Source organism: Anabrus simplex, chromosome 14, assembly GCF_040414725.1.
Source record: "Anabrus simplex isolate iqAnaSimp1 chromosome 14, ASM4041472v1, whole genome shotgun sequence".
NCBI lineage: Eukaryota > Metazoa > Arthropoda > Insecta > Orthoptera > Tettigoniidae > Anabrus > Anabrus simplex.
In genome coordinates, this window is record NC_090278.1 from 67,295,204 (window position 1) to 67,307,426 (window position 12,223).

At 38.1% G+C, this 12,223-nt stretch overlaps 1 protein-coding gene across 2 annotated transcripts in view; it reads left to right on the forward strand.

Moving 5' to 3' along the window:
- The window catches only part of mtd (mustard), a 952,680-nt gene that overhangs the window by 320,604 nt on the left and 619,853 nt on the right, over positions 1–12,223 (forward strand). For both annotated transcript variants that reach the window (XM_067157991.2, XM_067157992.2), the window contains exon 3: positions 11,638–11,703. In XM_067157991.2, coding sequence (XP_067014092.2) covers positions 11,638–11,703 — 66 coding nt within the window. The remainder of the gene's footprint in view (positions 1–11,637; positions 11,704–12,223) is intronic.

Here is a 12,223-nt window from a genome sequence, read left to right on the forward strand (position 1 = left end):
CAATATTATTTCTGAATCCCTGCATGGACTGGGAGTTTATAGGAAGATCTAAACAGTGATTTTACACTTAATGGATATCAACCAGTCTTGTTGGAAATAAATTTCTAAAATGTTTTCTTATTTTCATCTTTTCTGTAGGAGGATTAATAAGGGAGATATCATTAACGGACGGTTTTGCAGTCTAAGTCCCAGTGGACGTCGCTCAAAAGTGGGCGCAGTTTGTAATCTACTCGTTCAGGATTGTGTTACCAGGTTCATATGACGTCAAGATATCACTTGGGAGGTAGTGCGTTTAGGTAGATCCCTACATGGATGCGGATATCCGCGAAGTTTGTGTCTTGGCGGATACGAACCGTAATGCAGTGCGCATAATTTTGCTGATCATTTCTAAATAATGACGTTTGTTTATTTTCACTTAGGTATATTCTTTTTGCTTGTGGATGGGCGACCCTTGACATTAGTATGGGAGAATAGTGATATATAAAGAGCCTTGAGACCAAAAAGTCTTAAAGCTGACATAAGCCTAACTGGCTCCTGCCTGCAATTAATGGAAAGAACAAAGGTCAATACGTCGGTAGTTGTCGCAACAGAAAATCCCTCATAAACGTGTGACTGTAGGGGTTCTGGTGCCAGGTGCCAGGCCTTATTGTATTATGTTAACAGATCTATCAGTTTCAATACCGTGGGTGTAACATACTGTAGATAAATATTTAAATTATCAGCGGATAACCATGATGCGGGTGCGGGTACTATTTTGTATATTCGCGCAGAGCTCTTGTTATAGGCATAGGCCCTACTATTCCCAATATATGTTCGTCAAATTAGGTCTGTCAGAAGACTATATATAACTAACTTTTAAGAACATGTTGTTTCCGTTTTTATGCCGTATACGCATTTATCGTACGACGGATGAGGGATAATAAAGTAGATGCGTGTGAAAAATTGGAATTTTTTGCTTCAAGTTCCATGGAACACTTGGTGAATGTCACTTCAAGGTAGCTTAGTCAGAAGAACTAAAGAGCCATCATTTTCTCTTTTCGATAGAACAGATTAAGGGAGGTTACCATCGATGGGTTTCACGAGTCTTCAGCCACTGTGAAACTCGAGTGGCCAGATAAACAACAATACGTATCAGAGAAGCAGCGAGAATTTCGCGCAACTTCGGACCAGGGACTCTACTGTACAATAAGATCTGTAATCGTCCTCATTCTGTTTCGACTTTTCAGCTTAATGTACTTCACGGCACTGTCGCGTGCTTTCGTAAAAAAGCATATCAGTTTAACATGTCTTATTAAACCTTTGAATAAAGGCATGTTCCTTCGTATAAATCCATGAAGGAAACGTGTAATCCCTTGCAAATTTCCTTGCGAAGAACTGGTACAAAAGTGATTTGTGTGGCGGAAGTGTAACCATAGCAACAATGCAGCTGTGATTTAATGTATGGACGGATGGTCATTGTTACCTAGCAACCATGCAGGGTGTCTTATAGTTGGTTGTTATCTGAAATCAGCACCCGTTGTTGGACGGCCATGTCTTAGAGACATATTTATGATCACTTGATTTTTGCGAAAGTTTCTTTGTAGTAACAATACATGTAATATGTTCTTGTAAATTGAGATATTAAAATAAAGTTCGATAAAATATTAAATGTGAGGAACATACAGAACCATGCGGTCTTTTTGTTTTTGACATAAAAATGTCATGCTACTACATAAGCGTGTCCACAGTCGAAATTGCTAGCTGTAAAGTAGTTGGAAATTCTAAATGGACTATGAATATATCTTACGAATAAAACTTACAATTTCGAGGTCTTATACGGCATTCGAATGCATCAATCAAAACAGGTATTGTAGAGTATTTCTTTACAAACTATATTGAGTGCAGTTATCGCTCGGGCGTGTACTTCGACGTCTATGGAGCTGCGTACTCTTGAGAAAGCTCCATGCAACTGTCCAAACCGAATCACCATCAAATGCCCTCACTCCATATGAGCACTGCGGAGAGATTTAGAATTTAACCCAGGCTTTTGGCACGCATTCTAGTGATTAAAAATTGTATAACACCACCTCCCCTACCCTGCCGGCCAACATTCTGACAGTAAAAATGCTTTTACGAACGGGATTCGAACCGGCGAACCACAGAATTTACGTGTTGGTCGTGAGAGTTTCATTGTACTCGTATTTTTCTTGTAAAGAAGACATAACAGCCTACAACTGATACCAATTTCAGATGTTGAATCCTTCTCGTTTTCTCAGTATCGCTGTGAATGACAGACAAAATAGGGATCATATATATTACTAGCAAGATACCCGTGCTTCGCTACGGTATTATATTGAAATTTATAATTGAATGCTTATTGTTTTAGATATATAATCCGCCGAAATTCGCGGTCTGACTCGTTTTCTGCGAGAACCCACCAAAATTCCCGATCTGACTCGTTTTCTATTAGGTTAAGGCATGTTTCCTCCCATTTTTCAATCTTCTTTTCCAGCAATCGATTTCGTACTTCCCGGGCTAGGCTCAGGTATTCCTCCCGGTCAGTTGGGTCCGTAAATCTTTGCCATATTTTCCTATGATCATTTTTAATATGGATAAAATCCTTCAGGAGATCCGGCGTGGTGTCATATTGGGTGCCTAGAAGGCACTGAACCCGCGGCCGGACTGCATTCTTAGTCATTACCCGTCCAGGAGCCGTTTCCAGCGCGGTCCGCACATTTGACGACGGTCCGGAACATTATTATTATTATTATCATTATTATTATTATTATTATTATTATTATTATTATTATGTGTTGCTGGAATGGATGATGACAGGTAAACCGGAGTATCCGGAGAAAAACCTGTCCCGCCTCCGTTTTGTCCAGCACGAATGTCACATGGAGTGAACGGGATTTGAACCACGGAACCCAGCTGTGAGAGACCGGCGCGCTGCCGAGGATCCTTATAAGTACATTAAGAACAGTAAAATCAATTGGTCTCACCTCCTTCTATACCCCACCGCCGTTAAGTTTATTTACCGGCACCCCCCCCCCCCAAATTAAAAGAATGCTTGTTTCTTATGTTTAAAGAAGATTTCAAACACCAATGTTCACGTCTATTACCTTCAGTTTTGAGATATAAGTATCCCCATAAAAATAATTTACTTTTCTCACTTCATTTCACACTACTCCCCCCCCCCGAGTGAATTTTCCCGCAAAAAATACTTGTTTCTTTAATAGTAAAGGATCTTCTAAATACCAATTATCACGACTCTAACTTCTTCACTTTTTGATTTATGTGTCCTCATGAAAGGAATTCAACTCCTTTAACACTCCCGCCCCCCAAGATGGTTTCCCCCCCAAAACGCGTTTTTCTTCGTTTTTAAAGGAGATCAAAATACTAATTTTCACGTCTGTAACAACTTTAGTTTTTATTAGATGTATATATTCTCATACAATTAAAGTCAATTAATTTTTCAATTCTTTCACCCCCCTCCCCCCGCTTTATTGGATTTTCCGAGAATACGTGTTTCTTTACTTTTAAAGCAGATTGCACATATCAAATTTCACGTCTGTAACATCTTCATTTTTAAGATATCAGTAGCCTAATTAAAAGAATTCAACACCATGTTCAGTCACTTTCACCCCCCCTCCACCCAAGTGGTATTTCCGAAAATTAAAAATACACGTTTCTTTAGGTTTAATAGAGATAAAAATACCATTTTTCACTTCTGTAACATGTTAAGTTTTTTGAGATATACTGTAAAAATTCTCATTTTAAAATTTCACCCTTTTTGGGTTCCCCTTAAATGGAGTTTCCAAAAACAAATCACCTATGTTTCTTTACATTTACAGGAGATTCCAAACACCCACTTTTTACGTCTGTAACATTTTACGTTTCCATGATAATCTTTCAAAAAATTCACCCCAATTTGTCACTTATGTTTAACCGCCATTAATAGGATTTTCCAAAAACTAAAAAAATACGTGTTTCTTTATTTTTAAAGGAGATCCCATATACAAATTTTCAGTTCTGTAATATCTTCCGTTTCTGAGATATATGTATCCTCATTAAAGGCATTCAACCCATTTTCCACCCTTTTACACCCCTCCTATTGGGATTTGCAGGAAACAAAAAAATACGTGTTCCTTTATTTTTAGAGGAGATTCTAACTACCTATTTTTACTTCTGTAAATTTTAAAGTTTTAAGATGTAGACACATTCATTTTAAAAAATTCACCCCCCTTTTCACCCCTCAATATTTGGATTTTCCAAAAACGAAAAAATACGTGTGTCTTTATATTTAAAGTAGATCCCAAATACCAATTTTTAGGTCTGTAATATCTTCAGGTTCTGAAATATAAGTAGCCTCATTAAAGGCATTCAACCCATTATTCACCCTTTTACACCCTTCCTATTGGGATTTTCCGAAAACAAAAGAATACGTGTTTCTTTATTTTTAAAGGAGATTCTAAATACCAATTTTTACATCTATAAATTGTAACAGTTTGGAGATATAGATTCACTCATTTTAAAAATTCACCCCCTTTTCACCCTCCCATTAATTGGATTTTGCAAAAACAAAAAAATACGTGTTTCCTTATTTTTAAAAGAGATCAAAAGTACCAATGTTCAGGTCTGTAATATCTTCAGTTTCTGAGATGTAAGTACTGGTATCCTGATTAAGGGCATTCAACCCATTTTCCCCATTTTCACCCCTTTTCACCCCTCCTATTGGGATTTTCTGAAAACAAAAAATACGTGTTTCCTTATTTTTAAAGAAGATTCTAAATACCAATTTTTACATCTGTAAACTTTTAAACTTTTGAGATATAGACACACTCATTTTAAAATTTCACCCCTCTTTTCACCCCCTTAGCGAAGGAATATCCAAAAATCCTCTCTTAGCGAGCACCTACATCTTAATATGAATATATCCCCAAAATTTCATTTCTTTACGTCCAGTAGTTTTGGCTCGGCGATGATGAATCAGTCAGTCAGTCAGTCAGTCAGTCAGTCAGTCAGTCAGTCAGTCAGTCAGTCAGTCAGTCAGTCAGGACAAGTTATTTTATATATATAGATTACTAGCAAGATACCCGTGCTTCGCTACGGTATTATACTGAAATTTATAATTGAATGCTTATTGTTTTAGATATATAATCCGCCGAAATTCGCGATCTGACTCGTTTTCTGCGAGAATCCACCAAAATTCCCGATCTGACTGGTTTTCTAGGATTTTACGGCACGTTTCCTCCCATTTTAAAATCTTCCTTTCCAGCAATCGATTTCGTACTTCCCGGGCTAGGCTCAGGTATTGCTCCCGGTCAGTTGGGTTCGTAAATCTTTGCCATCTTTTCCTATAATATTTTTAATATGGATAAAATCCTTCAGGAGAGCCGGAGTGGTGTCATACTGGGTGCCTTGGTGGCACTGAACCCGCGGCCGGACTGCATTCTTAGTCATTACCCGTCCAGGAGCCGTTTCCAGCGCGGTCCGCGCATTAGACGACGGTCCGGAATATTATTATTATTATTATTTATTATTATTATTATGTGTTGCTGGAATGGCTGATGACAGGGAAAACCGGAGTATCCGGAGAAAAACCTGTCCCGCCTCCGTTTTGTCCAGCACGAATGCCACATGGAGTGACCGGGATTTGAACCACGGAACCCAGCTGTGAGAGGCCGGCGCGCTGCCGCTTGAGCAACGGAGGATCCTTATAAGTACATTAATAACAGTAAAATCAATTGGTCTCACCTCCTTCTACACCCCACCGCCGTTAAGTTTATTTACCGCCAACCCCCCCCCCCCCCCACCAACAAAATTAAAAGAATGCTTGTTTCTTTATGTTTAAGGGAGATTCCAAACACCAATGTTCACGTCTATTACCTTCGGTTTTGAGATGTAAATATCCCCATAAAAATAATTCACTTTCTTTCAGTTCCTTTCACACTCCTTCCCCCCCTCCCCTAAGTGAATTTTCCCGCAAAAAGTACTTGTTTCTTTAATAGTAAAGGATCTTCTAAATACCAATTATCACGACTCTAACTTCTTCAGTTTTTGATTTATGTGTCCTCATGAAAGGAATTCAACTCCTTTACACTCCCGCCCTCCAAGATGGTTTCCCCACCAAAACGCGTTCTTCTTTGTTTTCTAAGGAGGTCCAAATAAGAATTTTCACGTCTGTAACAACTTTAGTTTTTATTAGATGTATGTATTCTCATACAAGTAAGTCAATTAATTTTTCAATTCTTTCAACCCCCCCCCCCTTCTTGGATTTTCCGAGAATACGTGTTTCTTTACTTTTAAAGCAGATTGCAAATATCAAATTTCACGTCTGTAACATCTTCATTTTTGAAATATCAGTAGCCTAATTAAAAGAATGCATCACCATTTTCAGTCACGTTTACCCCCCCCCCCTCCCACCAACCAAGTGGTATTTCCGAAAACTAAAAGTACACGTTTCTTTATGTTTAATAGAGATAAAAAAATACCATTTTTCACTTCTGTAACATGTTAAGTTTTTTTAGATATACTGTAAAAATTCTAATTTTAAAATTTCACCCCTTTTGAGTTCCCCTTAAGTGGAGTTTCCAAAAACAAATCACCTATATTTCTTTACATTTACAGGAGATTTACACCCACTCTTTACGTCTGTAACATTTTAAGTTTCCAAGATATTCTGTAGATATAGTCTTTCAAACAGTTCACCCCAATTTGTCATTCCTGTTTAACCGCCATTAATTGGCTTTTCCAAAAACTAAAACATACGTGTTTCTTTATTTTTAAAGGAGATCCCATATGCAAATTTTCAGTTCTGTAATATCTTTCGTTTATGAGATATGTGTATCCTCATTAAAGGCATTCAACCCATTTTTCACCCTTTTACACCCCCTCTATTAGGATTTACAGTAAACAAAAAAAGAAATACGTGTTCCTTTATTTTTAGAGGAGATTCTAACTACCAATTTTTACATCTGTAAATTTTAAAGTTTTAAGATGTAGACACACTCATTTTAAAAAATTCACCCCCTCTTTTCACCCCCAATATTTGGATTTTCCAAAAACGAAAAAATACGTGTTTCTTTACTTTTAAAGTAGATACAAAATACCAATTTTCAGGTCTGTAATATCTTCAGGTTCTGAAATATAAGTAGCCTCATTAAAGGCATTCAACCGATTATTCACCCTTTTAAGCCCTTCCTATTGGGATTTTCCGAAAACAAAAGAATACGTGTTTTTTTATTTTTAAAGGAGATTCTAAACACCAATTTTTACATCTATAAACTTAAAAAGTTTTGAGATATAGACACACTCATTTTAAAAAATCACCCCCTTTTCACCCTTCCATTAATTGTATTTTACAAAAACAAAAAAATACGTGCCTCTTTATTTTTAAAAGAGATCAAAAGTACCAATTTTCAGGTCTGTAATATCTTCAGTTTCTGAGATATAAGTACCGGTATCCTGATTAAAGGCATTCAACCCATTTTTCCCCCATGTTCACCCTTTTTCATCCCTCCTATTGGGATATTCTGAAAACAGAAAAATACGTATTTCTTTATTTTTAAAGAAGATTCTAAATACCAATTTTTACATCTGTAAACTTTTAAAGTTTTGAGATATAGATACACTCATTTTAAAATTTCACCCCCCTTTTCACCCCCTTAGCGACGGAATATCCAAAAATCCTCTCTTAGCGAGCACCTACATCTTAATATGAATATATCCCCCAAATTTCATTTCTTTATGTCCAGTAGTTTTGGCTCGGCGATGATGAATCAGTCAGTCAGTCAGTCAGTCAGTCAGGACAAGTTATTTTATATATATAGATTTCAGTAGTACAAATCCCTTTTGCGGCGCTCACAAGTAACCGATCGTAACAGATGAGCATTCACAAGAAAGAGAATAGACATTAGCAGTGACGAATTGCACTCTCATTTCATAAATCTCTATACATTCTTTAAACAGTGAGTTTTAAAAATTGTACGAAGTGTGCGATTTGCAAATACTGTTGCTGTAGGAAAAAACTCGCTATCATTGTCTACTTCACTTTTTGGCCGCTGGGACGCCTCTTTTATATCATTATAATATGATGTAATTATCAGTTAAGAAAGAATGACAGTAAAACCAAAAATTACTTTCGGTACATTCGTCAGTATAATAATGCACTTGCATTTGTTTCCGTTCAAGTGGATACCATAAGTGTTAGAAATGGAAGATAACATTAAGTGGTAAGTAAGACAGTTTAAATAATGCATTGATTTGTGTTACTCTTTATGAATATTCAAGATAAATATTATAATTAAGCGGTCCACCTATACAATACAATATATAATTTATTATATCTAGTACATGTTTCGTCCCCTAAGGGACATCATCAACTAATAATAAATTAACATTAATATATCAGAAATAAATATTAAAATTGGAAAGACACATTAAACATTTTTGACATTTAAAATTAGATCTTCGAAATGTTGTTAAAATTAAGTCATAAGACAGATAAAACGGTAAAATTGTCCATATTTCTCTTGTTGATGTTCTTGGAAAATACCAGTTTTGTTTATAAAATCTTAAAATATCATTTGTTGTAAATAGCACACTTGATTTGGATCTCTTGGTGAAAGATTTGTTGAAACTTAATAAGCATTCCTTAGATGGTATAATAAAATTTAAATGCTTCTGACTTTAAATTCCACCGCATACTTTATAAACATGCGAGATTTCTCGCACGGACCCCCTTGAGTTTTATATAATTATATAAGATGCTTGTGAGTCGTCCGAAGATTTTGTAACGTAATGCGGCAAGATGTGTGGCGGAAGTGTAACTATAGCAACCGTGGAGGCAGTGATTTAAGGTATGAATGAATGGTTAGACGATGTTGCCTAGCAACCGTGCAGGCTGTGTCTTAAGGCTGGTGGCCATATGAAATTACCAATCGTTGATGGATGGCCATGACAAAGAGACATATTTATGACCATTTTTTTGCAAATGTTTCTTTGTAGTAACAATACATGTAATGTGTTTAATATTTCAATGTGTGATGTTATGCATTATCCTTTCAGCTCAGTATTCAAAATGTTTTATTTATATTATTAATTTTCAATATTAAATCTCTTTCAAGGTTTTTGTTATTCATTTTATTTTTGTATTGTCCTCTAACAGGTTGGCTGTGAGCTTTGTTAATATCCTTGCGGAGTGAGTTTTGCGCGATAAATTTTTAATAGCTATAACAGTGTTACTGGAAACTTCGTTAACGGACACCAATTGAATTATAAATCGGATTCAGTGCACTCTGACGAGTAATCTGATAAATTATCTAGGGTTTCGAAATAGATCTAAAAATCTGGAATAATATGCTAACTTGGAATTAATATTGACTGCCCTACTAACTCCGATATCAACCCTAGCGCTGATGAACACCAAAGGATGTCATAGATTATGAACGGAACGGTTACACTCTTGAATAATGTAACGGTGACAGTTCTGTACTAAAATATTGTTTCTCAAATAGCTAGTGGACAGTTCTACAAATAATAGATGTCCCTTTTAATATCTACTACTGATGAATGTGAGGTAATGTTAATTCTTCACAAAGAGTACATATACAAGACTTAAGATTTTTGTCACGTTGGGAAGATTTTTGTCACGTTGCGTAGTTAGTCTTCTAAGCTCAAGAAGGCGGGTTCAATTCCCGCGAAATCCTTTGGTATCTAATGGGTCTCTAATACGCCAGGATTTACTGGCAAGTAAAATAATTCCTGGGGAAAAAATTCCGCTATGTCAATGTCTCTGGAAATCGTAAAATTTGTCTGCTTTCTTTCTCTTCTTTCTTGATCAGTAGGCTATGCCATCCACAGTTTATTTCTCCCTCGGGCTCAGCGAGGGATCCCACGTCAAGGGCAGTGTCCTGGAGCATGAGATATTTCGTCGGGGATACAGCTGGGTTGGAGGAGCAGTACCTCGCCAAGGAAGCCTCACTTGCTATGCTGAACAGGGGACTTGTGGGGTGACGGGAAGAATGGAAGAGTTAGACAAGGAAGAGGGAATGAAACAGCCGTGGCCTTAAGCTAGGTACCATCCCGGCATATTCAATGGCTCAGAGGGTCGAAGCGTTGGCCTTCTAACCCCAACTTGGCAGGTTCGGTCCTGCCTCAGTGCGGTAATATTTGAAAATGCTCAAATATGTCAGCCTCGTGTCGGTAGATTTACTGGCAAGTAAAGTAACTCTGGCGGGAGAAAATTCTGGCACCTCGGCGTCTCCAAAACCCGTGAAAGTAGGCCTAGTTAGTGGGAGGTACAGTAAAGCAATTATTATTATTATTATTATTATTATTATTATTATTATTATTATTATTATTATTATTATTATTTCTTTTCTTTCTTTCTTCGTCTTTTTACCCTCTGGGGTTGGTTTTTCCCTCGTACTCAACGAGGGATCCCTCCTCCACCGCCTCAAGTGCAGTGTCCTGGAGCTAGATGCTTTGGTTCGGGGGGATAAAACTGGGGAAAAGGACCAGCACCTCGCCCAAGTTGTCTCACCTGCTATGCCGAACAGAGGTCTTGTAGGGGGATAGGAAGATTGAAGAAGATAGGCAAGGAAGAGGAAAGGAAGTGGCCGTGGCCTTAACTTACATACCAACCGGCATTTGCCTGCAGAAGTAGGAAACCACGGAAAACCACTTCGAGGATGGCTGAGGTGGGAATCGAACCCCCTCTACTCAGTTGACCTTCCCAGGCTGAGTGGACCCCGTTCCAGCCCACGTACCTCTTTTTCTTCAAAATTGTTGACCGACCCGGGAAACGAACCCGGGCCAGCGGGGGTGGCAGCTGATCACGCTAACCACTACACCAGAGAGGCGGCCTATTATTATTATTATTATTATTATTATTATTATTATTATTATTATTATTATTCAACCGGCATTTGCCTGTAGAAGTTGGAAACCACGGAAAACCACTTCGACGACGGCTGAGGTGGGAATAGACCCCCCGCCCCCTCTTCTCAGTTGACCTCCCGTGGCTGAGTGGACACCGTTCCCACCCTCGTACCACTTTTCCAATTTCGTGGCAGAGCCAGGGATCGAACCCGGACCTCCAGGGGTGGCAGTTAATCACACTAACCACTGCACCACAGAGGCGGTCATTTATTACTAAATTCCTAATACAGTACTTATTTTATAGGATTTTTCTTTATAATAATAATAATTATTATTATTATTATTGATATTTCAAATGAATTACTCTGTACAAAAGCAAAATTTGGCTTGATTTGATGTATCCCTTTTTTTTTTAACTTGTCTTAACTTTTGTTGAGGAGTGTAGGCTAGTTCCAATAATATTGTTTAATTCATAGTGCCTCGTCATTATTTTACAAATCCTCGGTACCCGTGTAACTTTAATTGTAGCCTACTTCCTTGTGCATATGAATAAATTGAATATTAAAGCTCATTTTGCAGGTGTAAAGAGCGGCGCGAATAGCGCTCGTGGTGGTAGAGGCGTGTACTACACGCGCCCTCGTGTCTGTATCTCGGTCGCTCTGTCAACAACAGGCGGCCTTGCCCTACTGCTCTGCTCACAGCCAGCCACCTGCTAGTTATTATTTACATCACCACTTTTATTTTTGTCTGACTAGTTTGTTATGTTGCTCCTAGATCGCGCCGTGCTTCTCAGGATCTCTCCCGTTCCAGCGACGATGGTGGCGCCGGTACGTGGGTTCGGTGAGTATTTGGTACTACTGCGGTCTACATTGCGGTGCTGCAGGCAGACCTTCTAATCCCAGACTCTCATTCCCTGGTGAACAATATTCTACTCCCCACTTGGATTAACTTCTCTTTCACTCCTTTATTTTTCTGCTCTTTTATTTATTGGCATGAACTTCTTTTCTTTTTCCTTTCTTTTGCATGAATTTAATTCTTTATAAATCTTGGTTTGTCGTCTTTAATATGTGCTTTTCTTCTCTTTTTAATCTTGAGCTTGGAGTTTGTGGTGGTTTATTGTTGGGTAATCTAAATGTCGGTGCAAAGCATCCACATTCCTTCGGAAATTCACACACACACACACACACACACACACACACACACACACACACACACACACACACACACACACACACACACACACACACACACACACACGCGCGCGCGCGCGCAATCCATACTTGACATCTCTGGCTCAGTCAGTTAGTCGGTGCCTTTCTGCTCTCTCGATAGACTGGGTTCAGTCCTCGCTGTGATCAAC